The sequence below is a fragment of the Sus scrofa genome, chromosome 4 (assembly GCF_054392235.1).
Source record: "Sus scrofa isolate SSC_HxYL_T2T_F1_AM1 chromosome 4, Sscrofa_HxYL_maternal_Yorkshire_Landrace_v2.0, whole genome shotgun sequence".
Lineage (NCBI taxonomy): Eukaryota > Metazoa > Chordata > Mammalia > Artiodactyla > Suidae > Sus > Sus scrofa.
In genome coordinates, this window is record NC_139386.1 from 127,625,127 (window position 1) to 127,652,179 (window position 27,053).

Genomic DNA, 27,053 nt, shown 5'->3' on the forward strand with positions numbered 1-27,053 from the left:
AACCCGCAACATCATGGTTCCTAGTCGGATTCGTTAACCACTGCGCCACGACGGGAACTCCCTTACAAATTAGTTTAAATAGATGTTACCAGTCATTAGTTTATACATATGTTATAACCCTTAGATCAATTCGTTGAATATCCTTCCAGATACTTTCTATGCATACTTGAATATATTTTAGGATTTTTAAACAACAAAAAGGATTGAAACAGCACTCACTATTTTGTAATTGCTCAGACCATTCAATTCCACAGATGCACCTTAATGTATGTAACCAATCTCTTACTGCCGCACATATATGGATCTTGTTGTTGGATCAGATTTTCAGTTTTCCAGATAAAGTAATGATGTCTGATTAAGAAACTAATTCTAAGATTCAAATCCAGTTTTGAGAGGCGGATCAAGATGGCAGAGGAGTAAGACAGCGCACTCACCTTCTCCCACAAACACATCGAAAATACACATCTACGTGTAAAACGACTCGCACAGAACATCAACTGAACGCTGGCAGAAGAACTTAAACCTCCAAAAAGGGCAAGGAACTCTTGACATAACTGGGTAGAACAAAAGAGAAAGAGAGAGAGAGAGAGGAGGAATCAGGACGGGACTAGCATTCCAGAGACGGAGCTGTGAAAGAGAAGAGGAACCCACACCCCGGGAAGCCACCTAACCGACTGGGAGATCAGCCAAGACGGAGAGACCTCAAAGTTGCCGAGAAAAGCACAGCAGCTGGACTGAGAACGGTAGAGCAGAGTGAGAGCTGCCCAGATCATCTGAACCACCGGCCAGGACACCACGGCCTGAGACGCTTGGGCGGGAGCTGGGCGCTGAGACTCAGGCTCTGGAGGTCCGTCCCAGGGAGAGGACTGGGGTTGGCTGTGTGGGGACAGGCTGAGGGGCTAAGGAGCAGTGCGCCACAGCCAGGGGAGCCGTACACCAAGGGCTGAGGAGGAGAATGCCATGGCAGAGGGAACCCAGGAGAAGGTCCGGACCCTCAGGAGAGGCAAGGTGCCGTCGTTGGGGAGGGCGAGAGGAGGAGGGGTGGACCACCATAGGAGACTCCCTGTGCATGCCCGTGCAGGCTCCCCGAGGGTGGGGTGCCTCTGGCCCAGGCTACGGGTGGCAAGAAGCCACCTGCCTGTGCTACAGGAGACCAGGGGCTTCTTGTGCAGGCTATGGGTGCCAGGCACCTCTTGTGTGGGCCAAGGGCAGCAGGGGGCTAAGTGTGACATGGTGCCTATTGTGTGATCTACAGGCAGCAGGGACGGCCCGTGGAGGTAGAGGCCAGAGGGAGGCATGGCCTGCCACCACTGGGAGCCTGTGAATAGGTTCCACATGTGGCCCCAGTCATCTCAGGGGCCGGCAAAAAAAAGGAGGGCTCTGCAACCAAGCACCACACATTATTGCCCTCACCACCCTGGAAACACAACCGCCCTGCAGCTGCCACTGCCAAATGCTCTGGGCAGTGCCCAGACACTTGATCACTGCCCCTTCTCAAGACCCTACAACTAGGAGCAGCTGGTGCAGCACCTTCTGTGTAGACTAAGCAGGACAGGGTGCTTCTTGCGTGGTCTGCAAGTGGTAGGGCAAACCACTGCAGTTATCTCTGACTCTAAGGGTGGGCATGGCCCACTGCCACTGGGCATCCCTGAACAAGAATCATGTGTAGTCCCAACCACCTCAGAGGGCACCACAGAGGAGGACACTGCAACAGAGCACCACCAGTTGTTGCTCTCGCTCCCCTGGGAGCACACCAGCCCTGCTGCTGCCACTGCCAAATGCTCTGGGCAGTGCCCAGAGGCTTGATCACTGTCCCTTCCCAGGAACCTACAGTTAGGAGCAGCGTGTGCAGCACCTCCTGTGTGGGCTGAGACAGGGTGCCTCTTGCGTGGTCTGCAGGTGGAGGTGGCAAACCACTGCAGTTATCACTGACTCCAGAGGCGGGCATGGTCCACTACCACTAGGGGTCCCTGAACAGGCACCACTTGTAGCTCCAATCACCTCAGAGGAGGGCATTGCAATCGAACACTACCTGTTGTTGCTCTCACTCCCCAGGGAACACGCACACTCTGCTGCTGCCACTGCCAAAGGCTCTGGGCACCCTGTAAATCTGCCTAAGGCTCATTACCACTTCCCCGGGCCCTACAACTAGGAGTATCCAGTGCCACCTTCCTGCAGGTCCCTGCTTCTGTTAAAAGCCCAGCAACCAGGTACTGACTACTAGCCCTACCCATTGCCTCCTTCTCCCTGGAAACACATGCATCACCCTGGGGATAACAGCCTGCTCACAACGAAGAAAGAGAGCCAATATCCAAACTCCCATACCAAAAATAAATAGTAACCCCCCACAAAATACAAAAGGGTGCTCTTGCATTGAAGTAGCCCTCCAAGACTACAGTTTGGCTTCCCTAAACTCACAGAAAAAGAAAAACATAAGCAAAATGAAGAAGGTCAGAAACCATTCCCAGTTAAAGGAACAGAATTCACATGAAGCAGCAAACAATGAAACAGACCTCTGCAGTCTGACAGACACTGAGTTCAAAAGGGAGATAGTGAAAATATTGAAGGGATTAAGGCTGAATATCAAGGAATTAAGAGCAGATATGAATAGTAATGCAGATTCCTTTAGAAAGGAACTAGAAAATACAAGGAGGAACATAGAAAAATTATAAAATTCATTTGCAGAGACACAAACTGAACTAAAGGTACTACAGAGCAGAATGAATAATGCAGAGGAATGAATTAGTGACTTAGAAGAGAGAATAATGGAAATCACCCAATCAGGACAGCAGACAGAAAACCAAATGAAAAAGAAAAAACACGAAAGCAATATAGTAGATCTATGTGATAATATAAAGGGGGCAATCTACGCATAATGGGAATTACAGAAGGAGAAAAAAGAAAAGGGGATTTAAAATATATTTGAAGAAATTATGGCTGAAAACTGTCCAAATCTAAAGGACACTGATATCAAGATAAAGGAAGCAGAGAGGACCCCAAACAAGTCAAACCCAAATAGGACCACATCTAGACATATCATAATAAAAATGGCAAAAGGTAAAGATAAAGAGAGGATTCTAAAGGCAGCAAGAGAAAAACAAAGCAGTAATTACAAGGGAACCCCCATAAAGCTATCAGCTGATTTCTCTACAGAAACACTATAGGCCAGAAGGGAGTGGAAAGATATATTTAAAGTTCTGAAAGGAAAAAACTTGCAGCCTAGAATACTCTATCCAGCAAGACTATCATTTAAAATAGAAGAGGAAATAAAGAATTTCTCCAACAAACAAAAGCTAAAAGAGCACAGCAATACTAAACCCATTCTAAAAGAAATGCTGAAAGTGCTTCTTTAAATAAAAAAAAAGAAGTAAGAAGAAATAGGATGGAGGAAACCACAATTCGAAAGCAATCACTTAAATAAGCCAGCATACAGATCTAAAAGAGGGGGGGGAAAAACCCAAAAAACAAAAAAACTGCTGTAACTGCAGTGATAAACACAAGGAACAGCAAAAGGTCAAACATGAAGATGTTAAAAAAAAGACTTCAAAATCATAGAATGTGGGGAAGGGAAAGTAAGAAAATATAGATTCTGGAGTTCCCATTGTGGCACAATGGAAACGATTCCAACTAGGAAACATGAGGTTGTGGGTTCAATCCCTGGCCTCACTCAGTGGGTTAAGGATCCAGTGTTGCCATGAACTGTGGTGTAGGTCACAGACATGGCTCAGATCCTGCATTGCTGTGGCTGTGGCATAGGCCGGCAGCTATAGCTCTGATTAGACCCCTAGCCTGGGAACCTCCATATGCTACAGGTGTGGCCCTAAAAAGCAAAAAATAAAATAAAATAAAAAGATAGATTCTTTTTTTTTTTTTTTTTTTAGTAATGTCTATATGACTGTTGGGCTAAAGCAAGAGATACAAGAAGGGGTTCGCATACTTAAAAAACAGGGTAACCACAAATCAAAACCAAATATTACATTCACAAAAACTAAAAAGAAAAGCACTCAAGCATAAAATAAATGGAAATCATCCAACCAAAAAAAAAAAAAAAAAAAAAAAAAAAGGAAGGAAGGAGAAACATAGAATCAACCAGAAAACAAGGTTTAAAATGGCAATAAATACCTATCTATCAATAATACCTTAAATGTCAGTGGAATGAATGCTCCAATTAAAAGACACAGAGTGGCAGACTGGATAAAAAAAGCACAAACCTATAATTGGCTGTCTACAAGAGACTCACCTTAGGGCAAAGGACACTTACAGATTGAAAGTGAGGGGATGGGAAAAGATACTTCATGCCAAAGGACAAGACAGGAAAGTAGGAGTTGCAATACTCATATCAGACAAAATAGACTTTAAAATGAAGGCCATAAAGAAAGACAAGGAAGGACACTATTTAATGGTTAAAGGATCTATTCAAGAAGAGGATATTATAACTTTCAATAATATGCCCCTAATATAGGAGCACCTGGATACCTACAACAAATACTGACAGACATAAAAGGAGAAACTGATGGAAATACAGTCACAGTGGGAGACTTTAACACCCCATTCACATCAATGGACAGATCCTCTAGACAGAAAATCAGTAAGGCAACAGAGATCCTAAAGAACGCAATAGAAAAGTTAGACTTAATTTACATTTTCAGGACATTACATCCAAAAAAATCAGAATATACATTCCTCTCAAGTGCAAATGAAACATTCTCAAGGATTGATCACAAACTGGGGCACAAAGCTACCCTCAACAAATTTGAGAGTGTAGAAATTATTTCAAGTATCTTCTCTGACCACAATGGCATGAAAGTAGAAATCAACCACAGGAAAGGAAATGAGAAAAAAACTGACTATACGGAGACTAAACAACATGCTACTAATAAACCAACAGGTCAGTGAGGAAATCAAGTAGGAAATTAAAAAATACCTCAAGACAAATGATAATGATGACAAAACCACTCAAAATCTATGGGATGCTGCAAAAGCAGTGCTCAGGGGGAAATTCATAGCAAAACAGGCCTTCCTCAAGAAGGAAGAAAAATCTCAAGTCAACAACTTAACCCACCATATAAATGAATTTGAAAAAGAACAAACAAAACCTAAAGTTAGCAGAAGGAAGGAAATCATAAGATCAGAGAGGAAATCAATAAATTAGAGATTAAAAAAAAAGAAAAAATCAATAAAACCAAGAGCTGGTTCTTTGAAAAGGTAAACAAAATGGAAAAACCTTTGGCCAGACTCACCAAGAAGAGGAGAGGAAAAAATCCAATTAAACAAAACAAGAAATGAAAAAGGAGAAATCACAACAGATACTATAGAAATATAAAAAACTAAAAGGGAATACTATGAACAATTGTATGCCAACAAATTTGACAACCCAGAAGAAATGGACAACTTTCTTGAGATTGACAGCCTGCCAAAACTGAATCAAGAAGAAATAGACCAACTGCACAGATCAATCACTAGAAATGAAATTGAATATGTAATAAAAACACTCCCTACAAATAAAAGTCCAGGACCAGATGGCTTCACAGGCCAATTCTACCAAATATACAAAGAGGAACTTACACCCATCCTCCTTAAACTTTTCCAAAAGGTCAAAGAAGAAGGAACACTTCCAAAGATATTCTATGATGCCACCATCACTCTAATACCCAAACCAGACAAAGATACCACCAAAAAAGAAAACTATAGGCCAGTATCTTTGATGAATATAGAAGTAAAAATTCTCAACAAAATTTTAGCCAACCAAATCCAACAACATATAAAAAAGATCATAAACCACGACCAAGTGGGATTCATCCCAGGTTCACAAGGATGGTTCAAAATATGCAAATCAATCAATGCCATACACCACATTAACAAAACAAATGTCAAAAACCACATGATCATCTCAATAGATGCAGAAAAAGCATTTGACAAAGTCCAACATCCTTTCATGATAAAAACTCTTACCAAGGTGGATATAGAGGGAACATAATAAAAGTCATTTATGACAAACCCACAGCAAATATAATACCAAATGGAGAAAAGTTGAAAGCCTTTCCACTAAAATCTGCAGCAAGATAAGGATGCCCACTCTCACCACTGTTATTCAACATAGTATTGGAAGTTCTAGCCACAGAAACCAGACAAACAAGAAATAAAAGTTATTCAAATTGGAAGAGGAGAGGTAAAATTGTCATGGTGTGCAGATGACATGACACTATATATAGAAAATCCTAAGGACTCACCCAAAAAACTACTTGAACTGATTAACAAATTCAGCAAAGTAGCAGGACATAAGATGAACATTCAGAAATCAGTTGCATTTCTACATACTAACAATGACATATTAGAAAAGGAATACAGAAAGACAATACCTTTTAAAATTGCACCCCAAAAAAATCAAATACCTGGGAATAAACCTGACAAAGGAGATGAAAGACTTATATGCTGAGAACTATAAAATATTCATCAAGGAAATTAAAGAGGATTCAAAATGGAAAGATATTCCACGCTTCTCAGTTGGAAAAATTAATAGTGTAAAAATGGCCATACTACCCAAAGCAATCTACAGATTTAATGTAATCCCTACCAAATTACCCATGACATTTTTCACAGAACTAGAACAAACAATCCAAAAATTTATGTGGAAACACAAAAGACTCAGAATTGCCAAAGCAATCCTGAGGAACAAACACCAAGAAGGAGGCATAACTCTCCCAGACTTCAGGCAATATTACAGAGCCACAGTCATCAAGACAGTATGGTACTGGTACCAAAACAGATGGACAGACCAATGCAAAAGAATAGAAGACGCAGAAATAAACCAGATACCTACAGTCAATTAATCTTTGACAAAGGAGGCAAGAATATAAAATGGGAAAAAAAGACAGTCTTTTCAGTAAGTGGTGCCGGGAAAATTGGACAGCTGCATGCAAATCAATGAAACTGGAACACACCCTCATACCACGCACAAACATAAACTCAAAATGGATTAAAGACTTAAATGTAAGACAAGACACCATCAAACTCCTGGAAGAGAACATAGGCAAAACATTCTCTGACATGAACCTTACAAATGTTTTCTCAGGTCATTCTCCCAAGGCAACAGAAATAAAAGCAAAAATAAACTAATGGGACCTCATCAAACTGACAAGCTTTTGCACAGCAAAGGAAACCATTTTAAAAAAAAAAGAAAAGAAAAAAAGACAGCTTACAGAATGGGAGAAAATAGTTTCAAACAGTGCAACCAACAAGGCCTTAATCTCTAAAATATACAAACAACTTATACAACTCAACAGCAAAAAAGCCAACAACCCAATGGAAAAATGGGCAAAAGACCTGAATAGACATTTCACACACACACACACACACACACACACACACACACACACACACACGGCCAACACATGGCCAGAAGATTACAAATGGCCAATAAGCACATGAAAAAATGCTCAACATCACTGACTATTAGAGAAATGCAAATCAAAACTACTATGAGGTACTACCTCACACCAGTCAGAATGGCCATCATTAATAAGTCCGCAAATAACAAATGCTGGAGGGGTGTGGAGAAAAGGGAACTCTCCTGCACTGTTGGTGGGAATGTAAATTGGTACAACCACTATGGAAAACAGTATGGAGGTACCTTAGAAAACTACGCACAGAACTACCATATGATCCAGCAATCCCACTCTTGGGCATGTATCTGGACAAACTTTCCTTGAAAAAGACACATGCACCTGCATGTTCTCTGCAGCACTATACACAATAGCCAAGACTTGGAAACAACTTAAATGTCCATCAACAGATATTGGGTTAAGAAGATGTGGTATATATACACAATGGCATATTACTCAGCCATAAAAAAATGCCATTTGCAGCAACATGGATGGAACTAGAGACCCTCAAAGTAAGTGAAGTAAGTCAGAAAGAGAAAGACAAACACTATATGATATCACACATATCTGGAATCTAATGTGTGACACAAATGAACCATTCCACAGAAAAGAAAACCATGGACATGGAGAATAGACTTGTGGTTGCCAAGGGAGAGGGGGAGGGAATGGGTTGGACTGGGAATTTGGGGTTAATAGATGCAAACTATTGCCTTTGGAATGGGTAAGCAGTGAGATCCTGCTTTGTAGCACTGGGGACTATATCTAGTCACTTATGATGGAACATGATAATGAGAGAAAAAAGAATGCACTCATGTATGTGTGACTGGGTCACCCTGCTGTACAGTAGAAAATTAACAGAACACTGTAAACCAGGTCTAATGGAAAAAATAAAAATCATTATAAAAAAAGTCCAGTTTCAAGTTTAATGGGGAGTCACTGAAGGATTCCTGCTCAGGTCAAGAAGACAAGGGGGACGCCCATTCTCCCACTGCTAATAGGGTGGGACTAGAAGTATCATTAAGGGTGATAATGAAAGAGAGAAAGTAAAGACGATAACTACTGGAAAAAAAGATTATAAAGTTGTCCTTATTTCTAGATTATGATTATATTCCTGAAAAACCCAAGTGAATCAACTGAAAAAATACATAATAAAAAATTAAGTATGGCAGCAGGATATAAAATCAATTTATGGAAATCTGTGAGATATATATAAAGAGATACACATATATATTTGCATACACACTTATGCACACAAGACCTGCTTACAAAATAAAAGAGGGTAATTGCACTTATAGTTTCAGCAAAAAAATGTAAAGTGCCTAGGAATACATTTAATGAGGAATATGAAAGACATATGTGAAAAAATTTAAAACACACTCTGATGGGATCCCAAATTACACTTGAACAATGAAAAGTTAGACCATATTCTTAGATAGGAAAAGTCAGTGTATATCAAGTCTCCCTAATTTTTTTCTTTTTTTTTTGTCTTTCTGTCTTTTCCAGGGCCGCACTCGTGGCAGATGGAGGTTCCCAGGCTAGGGGTCCAATCAGAGCTGTAGCTGCCGGCCTACACCACAGCCACAGCAACGCCAGATCTGAACCATGTCTGCGACCTACACCACAGCTGACAGCAATGCCGGATCCTTAACCCATTGAGCAAGGCCAGGGATTGAACCACAACCTCATGGTTCCTAGTCAGATTCGTTAACCTCTGCGCCACGACGGGAACTCCAATTCTCCCTAAATTTTAATCTTAAATTTATTGCAATGTCGGAGTTCCCATCATGGCGCAGTGGTTAATGAATCCAACTAGGAACCATGAGGTTGCGGGTTCGATTCCTGGCCTTGCTCAGTGGGTTAAGGATCTGGCGTTGCCGTGAGCTGTGGTGTAGGTTGCAGACGCGGCTCGGATCCCGCGTTGCTGTGGCTCTGGTGTAGGCTGGCAGCTACAGCTCCGATTGGACCCCTAGCCTGGGAAGCTCCATATGCCGTGGGAGCGGCTCAAGAAATGGCAAAAAGACAAAAAAAAAAAAAAAAAAAAAAAAAAAAAAAAAAAAAAAATTATTGCAATGTCAATGAAAATAAATAGAAAAGCTCTTTTCTGGAATATAACAAGCTGATTCTCAAGTTAATGTGGAAAAATTAAAGAGTAGGAATAACTGAAAAACTCTTTTGAAAAGGAAGAATAGCTTCTTATATATTAAAAAAATTTTATAGGCCCTCATTAGGGAAATGCTTTGGGATAAGCCATAGGAATAGAAAGACTAATGAAATTGAATAGAAAGTCCAGAAGTAGACCCAAATAAGTGGCATCTCAAATCAGTGGGATAAAATGGACTTTTTAGTAAATGAATAACGTCCAGAAAAGATAAAGTCAAACCTATATTGAACACACATAAATATACTCTAAGAAAATATGGGTGAATTCTCTTCTTACCTTGGAATGGGAAGACCTCTCTAACTCAAATCTAGAAGACATAAAATATAAACACATCTAATTAAAAATCAAAAGCTACAAGGCAAAAACTAATAACATAAGCCAAATTGAAACACGAATTGCAAACTGGGGGGGGGGAATCTAGTATTCAAATCACAGATAAAGGTGATTTGAATATATAAGATTAATATATAAGAAAAAATATATAAGAAACTTAATATGTTAATATATTAACATAAGATTAATACATAAGAAAATATATAAGAAACTTCTGGAAATTAAGAAGAAAAAGACTTGTCACTTGAGAACAAGAGGACACTGACAGACAAGTGACAGAAAAAAAATATATAAATGACCCTTACATAGTACAAATGGCCCTCATTCATTAAAGATATGCAAATTAAAACTAAGCAACCTGATCCCATGAACAGATTGTTATTTTACTTTCTCACTATTCTCTGAATTTGGAGCATTCGCCTCTCATTACATTCTCTTCAGATTGGCTCTACCCATCATCATTTTGAGAAAAAAGAGGAAATTTCTGAAGCTATGCCTTACTTTAAGTTCTAGATACCAAACATTTTGCTAACAGGAAAGAGAGATCTTAATTAGGTAACACTGAAGTGTTATTTTTATCAACATAGTAAAAGTCATGCATACTGTTTTGAAATATGAAGAACTCATATGTCAACAGGATAAAAATCAGGACAAACACCTTCCCTATCCTTATCCTGTGAACAACATAATTAAAAAAAAAAAAAGTTGATAGAACTATTCATTAGTAGTTTTCATAGACCTTATAGTTAAATACAGTTTTAGAATTGAGGAATATTCCTTAGTGTAAACATCTCCTGCCCCAGCCCTGTCCTCTGCCAAAGATAGTTCCAAAAGAATCAAATTTTATCATACAATCAGTAGTGATATAATTCAACTACTTCCCTGGTTATATGAACTCCTAAAAGTAACTAAAAATTAAAAAAAAACAAGAGCAATTTTCATGACAGCATTTTTTCAATATATGACATATTTTCTCCCTTATATGTCCCAATCAAACTGCTCTCCTAATGTCATTCCATTGTTCATGTGATAGTATTACTATAATCAACCCCCCAAATGCATCTAAATCATGTTTATTACTAACTTAAGTTCCTGTTTTAGGCATTCTGTATGAGAAGTTAGAAGCATCAAAAGTGACAGTTATAATTATTATTTACACAGAAAAATGCATATGCTCCATTCAGGTCTCCCACTTAATCTCGAGGCGTGCGTTCTTTGCATTTTAGTGCAAACAAAACATCTTTGCCCTCCACCAAGTAACAGCTTTGAAAAATTACCCATTGCCATCTCTTTTCAAAATATTTCTGTTATACTTTGAAATATACTAAGAAGTTTTTTATTTTAAAAAGATGGCAATCTAGTTTTCATAAAAAAGAAATCACCCTTTGGAAATTTATTTTTCACAAGAAAAAGTGTGGTGCTAGTCACAGATTTTTTAATTCTCCTTGGTAGAAAATACAAGATAAAAAACAGTTTTTGAAAGACTCACACCATTAAGTGGCTTCAAACTTTGTCAAACATATGCTTATGCAAACCTTTCCACTGAAAAGAAACTCATGGACGTGGAGAACAGACATGTGGTTGCCAAGGGGGAGAGGGAGGGAGTGGGATGGATTGAGAGTCTGGGGTTAGTAGATGCAAACTATTGCATTTGGAGTGGATAAGCAATGAGATCCTGCTGCATAGCACAGGGAACTAGATCTAGTCACTTGTGATGGAACATGATGGAGGATAATGTGAGAAAAAGAATGTGTGTGTGTGTGTGTGTGTGTGTATGTGACTGGGTCACTTTGCTGTACAGTAGAAAATTGACAGAATACTGTAAACCAATTATAATGAAAAAATAAAAATCATTAAGAAAAAATAAACTACAAAACATAAAAAAAAAACAAACCAACAAAAGACGAATCATTCTTTGGATTTGGAAATCAATACAAAAATATGAAGAGTTAACTCACGGACACTCCTGTTATCCTTCACGCTGTTATCCAGAATGCAGCCCACGAATCTCACAATTTGCCCCCACTTTACAGACGATTAAGTGGGCCCCTGAGGAGCTGAACCGTTTGCCACCGGCTCTGTGTTCCTTTCTTTGTCCCTATGTGGGAATTGAATGGGCCCTCCTTAAACTCCTTGGAGTTTCATCGCTTACGGGAAGTAGTTCTTCCAAACGAATACAGATACAGCTAAATCCTGGGGACAATATTCTTCGACTTAATCCACCTCTTTCATCTCATTCCTCAATAAACTCTTGCGTTCTCCTAGCCCTGTACCTCTTCATCTCTTAAGTTTTGACAGTTTCTTGCACCTGCTAACACATGGGCTTTCCTGCTTTAATTCCGAGCTCTACATTTTGCCATCAGCCTTTCCCTCAGTTCCCTGCCATCCACTTCAGGTAACAGCCACATCCAACTTGGACCTGACCTCAGCTTGGCTTAACCCTGGCCTCCGTGTTCCCCAATCCACCGAGGTGTATCTGACAGCAACTCCACTTACACAATCGCCGTCTGAAACTCTTTCTTGAGCGCCAGACCTAGACTCCCAAAACCCTACTATGTGTTCCCAGGTTCTTCCGATGCAACAAAATATAACTTCTTATCCCCCCTTCTTCCCATACTCATCCTCTCACTTTCCTCAGTTTACAGACTCATCATGCCCTTAATCCCTCAACCCAGAAAACTCAATTTTCCTGGACGCCTCCATCTTACGTAGCCCTGTGTATCCACATAGGCACCAAATTCTGTCAATTCTACTCCCTGAAGATCTTTCATATACTTATGTCCTTCACTTTCTTCTTTCACTCCCAAGATCAGGCCCATTGTACCTTCTTTAACCTCTATTGTCTCTCTGGCCTCCTCCTCTTCAAGCCTTTGCACACAAAGTACCAGGATAATAATTTCCTTCCCAGTGCTTCGTACCACATGTTTCTGATGCAACGGACTCTCAACAAATACTCATTAAAGACAGAACAGACTCGCACCCTTGTGGTCCCACATCTTTCCTTGCCTGGCCACTCAGAGAGGCCCCTCTCTCTCCAACCTCATGCTTCTTCGGGGTCCTTCTAACTTGCTGTTGATTAGCTTCTTGTCCTTTTACTGCCAGTCAAAACTATCTATTATTCTTTACTGCCTATCAAGTAAATGCTTGGCATCAAAATCCTCCACTCTAATCAAACCTGCCTTTCCAGTCTCATCATTCAAACCCTCCCCTCATAATCTCTACTCAAGCCAAATCCGACCCCTAGTCGGTCCCCACCAAAACGCCATGCATTTTCCTGCCTCCTTGCCTTCGCTCGTGCTGCTTCCAAAACGCAGGGTGTGCTGTCTTCCCATCTTTCGGACAAAAGCTTTCCTTGTTTTAAGTCTCCGATCGAATGCCACTGTCTTTGTAAAACTTACTGTTTCTTCCCGACAGAATTTCTCTCTTCCTCTTCTCTCCTTCATTGAAACGTCGTTTGTTACTTGCTTTGTACAGTATTTTATTTCTCCCACTAAAAAGGCAGTAGGACAGCGTTGTTAAAAGCAGTGCTTTTCAAACCACCTGCAGCGGAGTAACTGGAGTCCTGTTAAAAACAAAAACAGGAGTTCCCATCGTGGCGCAGTGGTTAACGAATCCGACTAGGAACCATGAGGTTGCGGGTTCGATCCCTGCCCTTGCTCAGTGGGTTAACGATCCTGCGTTGCTGTGGCTCTGGCGTAGGCCGGTGGCTACAGCTCCGATTCGACCCCTAACCTGGGAACCTCCAAATGCCGCGAGAGCGGCCCAAGAAATAGCAAAAAAAAGACAAAAAACAAAACAAAACAAACAAAAAAAACCAGAACAGAACCGCTGCTGAATCATATTCTCTTGAGGTGGAACTTGAGGTGCAACTTGAAAACAAGCCCCCTCAGGAAGGGGCCGGCAGAAGCCAGAGGCCTTTGAGGTGCAGAAATAGGCCTTGAGGTCCGAAGGACGGGGAGCTGTATTCTAGGTGTATCTCTGTCAAAAGATAATTTTCCAAAAAAAAAAAAAAAAAAAAAAAAGCTAAAATCATGACTGTGATACAGAAAGCAAAGGAAAACAGAGTTGAAGATTTTACTTAACTCGGTCAATGAAGGAGCCAGGCAGATGTTATGAACTGTGCAAAAGAGCATCTGAAGGAAGACACATCAATAGAGTTGTAAAATGACTCAAAGACGATAAACAACCCCAAGCAGATAACCCAGAAGAACGTGCAGGGGTTCAAACACAACGAAAGGCAGCAGCGAGATGGCCGGGAAGGCGTCTCTAGCTTTCCACTGCAGCAGGACACTTCCTGCCATACCTCTTCCCAGCTCTGGGATTTTGAGTATGTTACTCCTCCGAGTCTGTTACTTTATCTGTAAAATGAGAATGATTTCAAATGTGTCAAAAGGTTTAAGGAGGATCCTAATGACCTAACAGAGTTATTATGACAATTAATTGTGCTAAGGAGTTCCACGAACTTAGGACATGTGGAGTGTGATAAACATGACACAGCAGCAGGAGCACCAGTAGCAGTGTTACTACTCACTCTGAGTTCCTTGAGGCTCATTCTTGTTTACTAACGAATGTCATCATCCGATCACTCAATCAATGTGCATAAAATACCTGTGCGTGCTATGTTTGGGTGGATTATAATATAGTTTCTACCCTCAAGGAGTCCAGGCTAGCAGAGAAATTAAATAATGACACAGAATAGAATAATTAAAAAAAAAATACGTGTGTACAATTAACAGACTGGCTAACCACGTGGGGAATATTCAGAATGCTCCCAGAAAAGCATTATAAAGGCAAGTTTAAGGTGTGAGCAGGCACTGAGGAAGCCCAGCGTGCTAGCAATTCTGTGCTAGATTATCATGTCTGTTAACCTTATTTAATCCGCACAAGAGCCAAACATTAATAGCTCACGCTAATTGAGTACATATGGGTTGGGCGCTATTTTAAATAACTTTCATTATCCTCTTTTATAAAGAAAAATACCTGGGGCTTAGAGCAATCAAGCAACTGTCCCAAGATGGTACAGCTGGTGAGTGGCAAAGCCGCAATTCATCCCCGATAACCTCTTTCCAAAATGTAGGAAGGATCACCTCAACTTAACACCTGGAGACTCAAATCCCAGAAAGACTATGAGATCTTCCAGGAAAAACTGGTTAGAAATCAGGTTCCCGTGGGTTTGTTTGTTTTGTTTTTCTTTTTGCACCTGCAGCATGTGGACATTCTCAGGCTAGGGATTGAACCCGAGCCACAGTTGCCACACGGCTGAAGCAACTCCAGATCCTTTTCCCACTGTGCCGCAAGAGAACTTCCAGGTTCCTGGTTTTAAAGGCTAGGTAGCTGAGGGGCAAGACCCCTCCAGAAAGAGGGAGACCGTAAAACCTTGGAAGCACGGAGGACCTTGTCATGTCCCCAGGAACCAGAAGTGTTTGGAACTCAGTATGCATTTATAGAAACAGCAATAGAAGATGAGACCACTAAGTAGGCAGAGATTGTTAAAAATAAATTTCATCACACTAACTATTGCGCAGGAGCAAGTGAGGAAACAATGATTTTGAGCAAGGCAATGAAGAGTTCAGAGGTTTGGAACCTGGAAGAAAGGTAAGGATTATGACCCAGAAAAGGGTAGTACTACGGAGATCAAGAGTTTTGAAGTCAGACAACGTGCCACTTGTCATGACTTAAGAGAACCTCCTTGATCCAGAGCCTCCTCATCTATAAAATGAATATAATAGGGTCATTGTGAGGCTTAAATGAGAGATCATACGCAAACACCTGACTGTCCTTCAGATCTAGAAGGCATTTGATAAATGATGGTGACTGTATTAACAGTTGTTCATTGCTATTTTTGCTGTGAGCCAAATACACTGGGACCCAGTCTAAAGTCTTTTTGAAGGAAGAACACATTAAATACACATCGGGTGCTCTTTTGCCTACGTTGTTTAGAAATAAAACCAGTGCTGTTGGACTTGTACAGACCTAGTAGATTGATCTGGGTCAGAACAGCAAAGTCCCAGGACCACAAAGAGCACCTGATTTCAGGAACGGCATGAGACTGAGGACACGAACATTTCTTGTGTCCAGTATTAAGCAGTTAAGACACAGTCTCCTTTCAAAAGGAGTCAGTCGTCTACGATAGAGTTCTTTGGGTTGACTTCCTTAATTCCAGATCCCTGGCCTCTTTTATTTGCGACCTCAGACCTACCCCTTAGGTCTGCTATTTACACTACTCTTTGGAAATGACCTTGGCTTCCCTATTTCATTACCCTCCTCCCTCGGCTTTGGACTTTTTCCTTTCCTGGATGAGTCAGATTAGACTTCATCTGATTCAACCCTAGCCTCAGAACCCAACCCTGGTTCCAGGACACCTTGCTACTGTAGTGAAATGAAACCAATTCTCTCAATAGCTGGTACTAGAATTCTTCTCATAGGAAAAAAATACCTTGACTAGTTGTTAGATACGGGGTGTTTGAAAACTTGGGTTAGCAAGAGACAGGAATTTCCTACATTGGAAATTCACTTGAGGGTTTGGGAAAAGTTGGGGAGAAAAGAGATGAGAGAAAGAAAAGACAGAAGGCAGGGTACTGTCACAATGTACCTAAAATACTTTTTCTCGTGTACAATATTCTAAGCTATTTACATTTCTTGAACTCCTCTCATGTCTCCCAAACCTCAGGAAGTCTTCCACCCCTAAACCGTCACGCCTCCCCCCAGCGCACACGTATTGTGAGTGGAGGTGGTGGGAGGTTATATTAAGAAATCATGGGGGGGAGTTCCCGTCGTGGCGCAGTGGTTAACGAATCTGACTAGGAACCATGAGGTTGCGGGTTCGATCCCTGCCCTTGCTCAGTGGGTTAACGATCCGGCGTTGCCGTGAGCTGTGGTGTAGGTTGCAGACGCGGCTCGGATCCTGCATTGCTGTGGCTCTGGCATCGGCTGGCAGCTACAGCTCCTAGTCGACCCCTAGCCTGGGAACCTCCATATGCCACGGGAGCAGCCCAAGAAATGGCAAAAAGAAAAAAAAAGAAAAAAAAGAAAGAAAGAAATCATGGGGCAAGTTCCACTGATGGATTAAAAAGGAGCAGAATGGAGACAACACACCCAAAATAATGGGACAGTCCAAAAATTGAACCCATCAGGAGGAGCAGGGCCTGAGGTGATGCTAAAATCACTGATGTCTAGAAAATGGGCAGGACACTTCAGGAGATACTATACTTTGTCTGGGTTGTGAAAACAGAGGCTTGAACCAATCTGATTTAGTTAAAAAACAGACTATGGCAACAGATATCTAGGTCACGATTTCTTGAAAGTTATTGACGGCGACTGCCCTTCCAAGATCCCTGTTCTCCCCAAAGCCGGGAAGACAAGACTATTGCCTTACCCGGGTTACAACGGTGGTCTCCCCAGGATCAGCAAACGTTTTCTTCAAGAGCCAGATGGTAAATATTTCAGGCTTTGTCAGCCCTAAGGTCAGTTACTCAGCTCTGCACTTAAAGCCTAGAAGCAGCGATAGATGGTAGGTAAATGAATGCATACAGTTTTGTCCCAATAAACCTTTATTTACAAACTCAGGTAACGGGCTTTACGTCCTCCTCCTAGTCTCCACATTATAATCAGGGGACTCTTTCTAAATGTCACTCCTCTGCTTAAACACTGGAATGGCTTCCCATTGCCCTTAGTCCAGATTCCTTAAAAGAGCAGATTTCACCATTCGCCTCCCCTCTAGCAATTTCTAGCTTCTAACTCAGCACCATTGAACTACTTTAAATTCCCCCAAGTTCTTGGTTCTCTCCTCCTTCCCTGCATTTGCATCTGCAGTTCTTTTGACGTGGAATATTCTTCTCTCCCCACAGCCACACTCACCCCTTTCCCCCGGCCCACCAGCTTAGCTGATGCCTACTCCTCTCTCTTTCAAGTTTCACATTAAATGTAACTTCCTCTGCGAGGTGTTCCCTGACTCCTAAGTTCTCACAGTGCTGAGACTGGTTTAATTGTCTCAATCTCCTGTTGGTCAGAGGCTCTGTGAGGACGGGAAATTGGTTTGCCACTTATCGCTGTATTTCGAGGTACTGAATTGGGGAGTAAATGGGTTCTTGACTGTTGAGGAAGGAAAAGACAAGAACCACCCTAAAAAATGGAGGGAGCCCACAAAGGTTAATTGGTGGGAAATAAGCTAAGTTTGAACTGTTCCCTCAACTCCAAAATCTGCTTCTAGAACATTCTCTGCTTTGCCATTGTGGTTTGCAGAGAGATTTGGGAAACATGCAGTACCTCTTCCAGACTTTCCGATGTAGCAACCAAAGCCTGCAATGGTTCCACTTCTCCTTGATCTCCGAACTTAATCCGCTTCATCTCCCTTCAGCTCCTAATCTCGTACTTCGTATCCTCCTTACAGGCTTGTATACGGCATACTTTATATTTGGTAATTCTCCTCTCAAAATGATCCTGGCTTGCCTTTCGTATTTAACATATCAGGTGTCGGACGTGCCAGGCCCAGAGGACTTAATCATTTGGTCCTCATTCGAGCCTCACAATAATGTTGTGAGAGATTTCTTTTCCTTGTTCCCACCTCACAGTGGATGAAATTAAGACCTAAAGAGGTTAAGTAACTGGCCAAAGAAACACAACAACTGGCAGAGCTGAGATGAGCAAGAAGAAGATCTGATACCAGAAATCGAGATTCTAACCTTGTACTACTTTACAGTTCCTCTTGGACCATGTTTGTTTTTGTACCTCTCTGAATGCTGTTCCTGTACAATCCCAGATGTTTTCTGCAAGTTTCATCCTAAATCTCACGGACAGTGTGTTCAACCCAAGCGATCCTAATTAACATTTATTGAGCATAGTCACTGTGCCAAGGGCTGGTCTTGTTATCCATTTAGCCTTTACAGAGCCTAATAAAAAGGATAAGGTTAGCTCTGTTTCACCGAGGCACAAAGAGGTTACATAATGAGTCCAAGGTCACACAATTAGAAATCGGAGGACCTAGAATTTAAACCTAGGTAATCTGACTCCATGACCTGAGGATGAGGTTGAAAGTACGGGTAAGTTTGATTGATTCAGGCTGTAATCATCCAGATAAGGATACCTTAGTTATTTATCGTTGCCCAAACTATCACCAAAGTTCATGGCTTAAAATGGTCACTTATTAGCTAACAGTTCTCTGGGTGAATAATTGGGGCTGCACATGGCTGGGAAGTCCTTCTGCTGGCCTTCCCTGGGCTCCCTCACATGGTGACAATCAGCTGTGGCAGCCTGGCAAGGGTTAGATGATCGAAACAGGTCTCAAGCAGTCAAGGCCAGCTGCATGGGCATGTGAGCCATGTGCTTGGTTCATTGTTCTACTATTGCTGTCTTGAAATTCTTAATAAATATAGAGCAGGAGGCCCTAGCGCACTTTGTATCGCCAGTCGTGTTGGTGGCTGGTGCTGGAGGTCAGCTGGGAGTCTTTCTCCATGTAGCCTCTAATCCTCAGGGAGCCTAGCCCAGGTTTCTTCACATGATGACGGAAGCTTTCCAAGAGAGTGGGAGCAAAGCCTGCAAGGCCTCTTGAGGCTGATAAGTCGCACACCATTACTTCTGCTGCCATTTTACTGATCAAAGCAAGTCACAAGGCAAGCCCAGACTCAAGGAGGTGGAGATCTAGAGTCCACGTCTTGATGGGAAGAGCAGAAAAGGGCAGCAGGCGAAGGGGTGTGTACAGAGGGATGGCATGAGTTTGTGGCCACTTGTTGCAATCTGTCACAGAGGAGGCCCATGTTTAAGGAGAAATGAAAGAACTTCAGTCTTGGATATGTTATGATTAAGGCTTCTCCTGTGACAAAGCCCTGCAAAGGGTGGATAATATATGTCTAGAAAGCACAAGAGAATCCTGGTGGGATATAAAACATTTGAAAGCTGTCAACATGCCGGAGACAGGTTTCTGAAGAAACCTGTGTTTCCTGGAAGACTGCATTAACTACGGTCAAGGTAAACAGGCAACCCCTCGGACCACCCAGATACCTAAGCGCACTCTTCTTCCCACACATCTCACCTTCCCTCCCGAGAGAGACCCCCTGTAGGCTCATTCATTTCCACAGCCAGCTCAAGGGCTGCCATCTCTGGGGAAGGTAATGCCTTCTCTGTCTTGTCCAGATATGGCTACATACAGTCCAGTGACCTATAAACTAAAAACCAGTTACCTGATCCCCACTTTCCATCGAATATGCAGTAGTGGATCCGAAACAGAAGGAGCTGCAATAAAAACTTCTAGTTGAAAAAGAGAAAGAGTGGGAAACATGCAGCAACCAGTACTTTTCTGAAATACATTTTCTTGCATATTTTTTTTTTAATTTTAGGGGAAGTAGAGAAAAAGGACCCAGGAGGAATATGAAGATAGGACCATGGTGATACGAGGAGAGTCGGAAGAAGAAAATGGAGTAATGCGAATCAATGGGAGAAACATCTTCAGCTGCTTTTGGGAAAAGACAGGAAAACTTAGAAAAGGAAATGTTCTTTGGATTTGAAAACCTAGAGTGAATAATTACGGCAGAAACTAGATTTCGGTGAATTAAGGGGTGAAAACAAACAAAGAAAAACGAGACCACAAGCATGAACCAGCCTTCAAGAACACTGAATTTTTTGGAAAGAAGAGCTAAGACGGTAACTAGTTATGACAAATTCCACTTGCATTTGGACTAAGATGAGAACCAGCCTCTGGGAGCTGAGTTGGGGGTCCTGGGTCCGTTGCCCAGCACATAGCTCATGTGCCTTTCCAACAGCACTAATTCAATCAAGCTCTCAGATACTCCGAAACTCCTTGGGTCAGGATATTAGAGAGGTAACCAGTGTGCACAGGACACAGGGCAAGACCTGTGTCAGCCAGATGTGTTGGGAGGGCCACGCTTCTTCCGCATGCTGAGAGGAGCCTCCCTATGCTAGGAGTCCAGCAAAAACAGGCTGCGTGGCCACTTGTGCAGGATGGCCATCTCTCAACATGTGAAAAGTAACTGCTCTGTGCACACTCGAAGCTTCAGTTCCATGAATTAGCCCAACTGCATAAAAACAGGCTGGGAGTGGAAAACACTCTGGCAGAGGGATAAAGGGGTGGTCAAAGACGGATGTGCCACCTTAATGGGGTTGGGCCAGGCCTGACTGGTCATTTAAAGGAATTAGGCTGAGCCACTGAGGGAGGGTTTTATTGATTGTGCTTTTATTTTTTAATGGGAGGGACCTGAGCTTTAGAGGCGGAGTGTAAAGACACAATGACAGTCACTGGTTAAAGATTCAGGAGAGAGGGCATAACTGATGAAGGAAACTGACCATCAAGGGTTTTTTTTTTGTTTTGTTTTGTTTTTTCAGTTTACAGCAACTTTTCAGAAAGGGAAATTTAGAGACTCTTTTAAATTTCTAAGTTATGACATATTATCCCATAGCTCCCTAGGGAAACATTAATAAAGTATTACAAAGTGTTAAGACTTGTTCAGTTCATTTAAGTTATCTTTTAACTTATTCCAAAACAAATATAACCAGCAAAGATCCCACCGAGTACTAGTGTGGAGAAGGGCATCTTAGTTTGGGAAACAGCTACGTCATCGGAGAGTTCTAGCCAAAGAAGTTTGTCAGTAAATTAACCAGCCTGTTTATAACAAATTGAGAAGGGATTCACCATGAATAAGGCACTTCATATAGATGAAAGGTGAACAGGATAGTAAATAAATCATGGAGACGCTGAGAAGAAACCAGGATAAAGGGCACAGCAAGAGCTACCACAGCCACTGTTGTAAAGTATATTCACATATTATTCACTCAAAACGTCCGAGAGAGAATATAACACTAACCTTTAGTGTTATATTCCGTCTGTAAATTTCATTCTTTTCATCCCCTTCTCCTCAATGCGACATGCTTTCTGCATTACCTTCCCTAAGTTACATCACTGTATTCCCGAAGCCACTAGCTGGTCATAGCACATCCAGAGGAAGTCAAATCAAAGCACCAGCAGGGTTGCCCTAGCGTGGCAAAGCCTCAGTTTCCTCACCTACAAATGGGGATAACAACAGTACTTAAGGTCATAGGACGGTTGTGAGAAGAAGTTGAGAAATGATACAATTGCCTGCAAAATGGCAGACTGCCTGTACTTTCATGTGTATGAATTGCTTTTCCTTCATTTAAAGTTAAGGAATAACGTATAGTCAGATACGAGTGAAGACAGAATGTGTGTGTTTCTATCAAGGACCAAAAGCTCTATGGAAGCAGAAAAGAATTTAAGAAAGATAGGGAAGAAAGGGCAGATGTACGATGAAGAAGAAAGGATGGCCTGGATGGAGGTGCTGGGGCAGAGCTTTTTTGTTTGTTTGTTTGTTTGCTTTGTCTTTTTGCCATTTCTTGGGCCACTCCCTCGGCATATGGAGGTTCCCAGGCTAGGGGTCCAATTGGGCTGTAGCTACCAGCCTACACCAGAGCCACAGCAACACAGGATCCGAGCCACATCTGCAACCTTCACTACAGCTCATGGCAATGCTAGATCCTTAACCCACTGAGCAAGGGCAGGGATGGAACCCGCAACCTCATGGTTTCTAGTCGGATGCGTTAACCACTGCGCCACAACGGGAACTCCATGGGCAGAGCTTTTGTGGAACAGCGGGTTGGGATGAGGAGAAAAGGAACAGATTTCAAAGACAAGATGTGTCACGTGCAGAAACAGAACTGTTTCTTACTTTGTAAGTCTAAAACTGAAAATATGGTAACTTTGAAAATTAAAGGAGCTACTTTTATTGGGGTTGTCAGCAGTAAATATTATAGGGTGCTATGATACTTGCCATGATCATTTGGAAACATATTTTTAAATAAGATTTTAATGTCTTGTTAAATTTGGCACCGATATAAGGCATTGGGAGTGCTCAAGACGGGGATAAGGGATTTATAAACCTATCTGGAAAGGTGTTCCTGAGATAAAAGGATTAAAGTGAGAAAACAAAATGGGCATATCTAGTAATTTCACTGTCCATTCACCTTAAAAAAGGCTTCAGTCAAGAGTGAGCTATGTATACCTAGGATATGGAGAAAGGCTGTGTCTGTCTACCTATAATCCAGCATCCTTTTTGAATGAACTTGGAGAAAAAGCTAGAAAACAGAAGAGCAACTCTTGACTGGCATGTGTAAAAGCCATTTTTCAAAATCCTTTTCTCCTATTCTAATTTTATAAATGAAAAGTCAGATACAGTAAGCGATATTGTATTTCTCTCTTGCTTTAACATATGGCCCAGCAGCTGGTGTAAATATACAATCAATACCCTTAAGGATATTGTAGAGCCTAAGAGTATGAGCTTTCTTGAATCCTGACCGCCAGTTTGGGACCTACAGCAAAAGATGGATCTTTCTGTACCTTCACCTGCTTTGGGACCTACAGCAAAAGATGGATCTTTCTGTACCTTCACCTGCACAATGGGGACCATTATAAGGCTGACCTCATGGGGTTGTTGTGAGCATAAAATTTGTTAGGTCATGTTTGGAGTGCTTGGCACATAGGAAGCACACAGTAAAATGCCAGTTAAGGATTAAACGATGGCTTTCAAGGGGCAGCATTCAAGGAGTCCTAGGAAGTGGCTTCCTCTGGGCAAAGGTCGCGACTTAAGTATACATTAAGTATACTTGACAATGAAAAAAAAGTCTTGGCTATAACTCAGATATCCAGGTTGTACTGGCACAATTTCTGTCACTGATCCAAACCTTCCAGAGAGCTTTATGGTAAAGCATACAACCAGCAGTCCTGGTGGCCACAGTTCTGTCTGTGGCCAAGACTAAGAACTCCCTTCCAGCTTTATCCTACCTCATCCTGGGCAAACATGATGCTGACCAGAGTGGGTCTCCGTGGCTCTTGCAGGAAAGCTTTGATCTTCTTAACCACTGTCATCAGGATTGAAGCACATTGCAGGCTGGGGAAGGGCCTCGCTGCCAGGCTTCCTGGTGGCCCACATTCCCAGGCAACCCATGAGTGTGTGGGAAGGTGGCTTCTCTCTAGGAGGCTCAGGTAAGAGGTTCCCAGGATCATTGTTAAGTCACTGCTTGGGTGTTACCTGTCACTGCCTTCTGTACCCACTGGGTCTAGCCCGGCCAGCAGATGCAATTGGTGCTGGTTGGGCTGAACATCCCCGGCCTCAGGCCCCAGAAGCCACCCAGGTGAGCTACTATCCTCCTGAATCTCCTCCGTCTAGTTACCTGTAAATCCCCTGATCTGACCCAACTCCCATTCCTTATCAGCCTTCAACCCCTTTAACTGCACCTCCGAGCTGATCTGTAACCTGTAAACCTCCCCTTCGGCTTCGACTTCTTTCTGAACATCTTCTCCACGTCACTGCATAAGCTGCAGCCTTGCTCTCACCCCCTTTCCTCGACGTGTCGCCCAAACAGAGGCCAGGGACGAGCCCACAGGAGGTGGGGGTGATATCCCTCCCATCCCCTTCCCTGCTTCCTCACCGTTTCTCCTTTTTCTCTCCAAAACTCCAGCTCCTCTGAAGTTCTCACCATGCAGCTGCACCACCTTATATCAGTGCCCCATCACGATCCAAAGGCACCTCTGTATTAGGTTCACTGGAGGACGCATTAATAAAGGGACACCGCTGACCCTTGAACGAAGTGGGAATGGCGGTACCAGCCCTCTAGGCAGTCAAAACCCGAGTATGACCTATGGGGGGACCCTCCACATCTGTGGTTCCAGCCACCGTTCCCGCACCCACAGATTCAGCCAACCAGGGATCATTCGTGCTGAAATACTTACCCCTGAAAAATCTTCATCTACAAGTGGATTCCCACAGGTCCAGCCCATGTGGCTCAAGGGTCAACTGTACTTACAAAGGTATGAATGAGGTAAGCGAGGCACAAGGACTGTGCAGAGCCCCAGGGTTAGGAACAGTGGCACCGTCACCACCCCTAGGCCTGAAGGAACCAGCAAAAGGGCCGCTGGGACCCAGAAGCAGAGAGCTGTGTATAAAAGGCCACATGGAAGAGGGGCTCTTCGGTGCTCAAGATCCCCATAGGTCCAACCCGACCAGCAAATGAAAGCGAGGAAACCTGTTGATTTCATCCAGGTTTGAGCTCCCGGGGCAGTGAGTGGGAAGGAGAAAATGGGTCTGGAGGGACAGGAAGATGTCCAGCTTATAACTGATGCCCTTTTTAGTGGCTGTCGTCTTCCCACCTCTTACTCTTTGAAGACTTGAGCTCCTAGCTCACTTTCTTTCTCTCCCACTCCCCAGTGACGTCAGCATCCATGTGGGGGACCCCCTGTGATCTTTTTCATCCATTCCTACTGTCACTCCATAAATACTACCACCAGCCATAACACAATATTGACTTCAAGCATCCCCCTATCTGACCTCCACCCCTTACCGGTCTAGGTCACTGACTCCAGTTTCTCATTGCAGCTTTTTTAGTCTCCAATCCACTGACTACTTACACTCTTCCACAACTCATCCACTGCCTCACCTCCACGCCCCTGTCTTCATTTGCCACTGTGTCCAGAGGAAATTCCATGGACCTTACGCCCTTGCAAAGAACCTTCTCTCTCTAGTGCATTCGCCTCTCAGAAATCTAACTCTGGTTAAAGTCAACTGTCTGTCTTTTCCAGTGGGCGAGAAAGATATAAAACCATGCTGACCGGTTTTTCTCTGTATTTGTTATCATAAGCTTCAAATGGGGCATCCCCATCTGCCCAGAAATCCTAGGCTGATCCCGCTGAGTGTACCAATTATTCTTCAAGAAGATTATTTCACAGCTTCTTTCTCCTTGAGCTTCTCATGCTCTTCTCCACCCCTAGTCTCCACACCCTTATGTATTGACCACCAGCTCTACAAACCTCCCAATATCTGTTTCCATATTCCTACCTTCCATCCTGTTGCCATGGACAGAGTCCCTTCTCTTAAAGCCCAATCACTCTCCTTGCGTTCTGGATTTCAACCCTTTTCATTTAAAAACAAAATGTGGGCGTTCCCGTTGCGGCGCAGTGGTTAACGAATCCGACTAGGAACCATGAGGTTGCGGGTTCGATCCCTGGCCTTGCTCAGCCATGGGCTGTGGTGTAGGTTGCAGACATGGCTTGGATCTCGTGTTGCTGTTGCTGTGGCTGTGGCGTAGGCCAGCAGCTACAGCTCCGATTTGACCCCTAGCCTGGGAACCTCCATATGCCGCAGGAGCGGCCCAAGAAATGGCAAAAAGACAAAAATAAATAAATAAATAAATAAAAACAAAATGTGTTTCTGTTCTCACTCTCTTTCTCTCCTGCATCAATTTTCCTCTATTGGATCATTTTTAACATCAAATGACTATGGCAGTTAACGCCTATCTTCAAAAATGTTTCCTTGATTATAAATGCTCCTCCATTTCCCCATCCAATTTATCCATTCTCCACCAAAGAAAAACTTGAAACAACTGTCCACAGATGCTGCTTTTCTTTGTCTCCCATTCTCTCCTCTGCCCATTTCTCTCTGCCTTCCACAACCATCACTCCATGCAAATGCTGCTCTTGTTTAGAGTCCCAGGGACTGATTTGTTCCCAGGCCACCTGATGCCCCCTATCAGAAGCAGGTGACAGAGCTAACTGCATTCCTGGTCCCGAATCATTTTCCTCCCTTGGTGTTTGTGGACTCCCCTCTTTCCTGATTTCCCTCCGATCACCCCGGCTTTTCCTTCTCCATCTTCTGTGCCAACCCGGTCTCTTTACCAGACCGCTGCATGTTAATGACACCAGACTTCTCTATCCTGAGCTGTCTAATACAGTAGCCACTTGTCGATGTAGCTATTTAAATTTAAAATAATTTAAATGAAATAAAGTTAAAATTTAGTTCCTCAATCACACCAGCCACATTTCAAGGGCTCCATGGGCACATGTGCCTGGTGGGTAACATGGACATAAAATATTTCCATCATTGCAGAAAGTTCTCTTGGACAGGATGGACCTAAACTCCCTCCCTAGGTGATCTCACCCAGTCCCATGGCTTTAAATTCCATCTATAGGCTGAACTCTAAATTTATCCTCTAGCTCTGACCTAAGCTGCAGATTTGTACATAAACTGCCAATTTGACATAATCACTTGGAAGCTGAACAGGCTCTTCCAACTAACATCCAAAACAGAAAACCTCATTTTCATCCTCTTTCTCCAATCACAAAAGTTTGTCTCTCTTCCTGTCTGTTGTTAGCAAAGGGCACCATC

At 42.6% G+C, this 27,053-nt stretch overlaps 1 protein-coding gene across 4 annotated transcripts in view; it reads right to left on the reverse strand.

The window, feature by feature from the left end:
• Positions 1 to 27,053, reverse strand: part of TLCD4 (TLC domain containing 4) — a 110,940-nt gene that overhangs the window by 81,126 nt on the left and 2,761 nt on the right. The window contains exon 2 of one of the 4 annotated variants that reach the window (XM_085020820.1): positions 435 to 554. The exons of the other annotated variants lie outside the window; for them this stretch is intronic. Within the exon in view, the coding sequence (XP_084876946.1) occupies positions 435 to 465 (31 nt within the window). The 5' untranslated portion in view covers positions 466 to 554. The remainder of the gene's footprint in view (positions 1 to 434; positions 555 to 27,053) is intronic. 4 annotated transcript variants of the gene reach the window in all.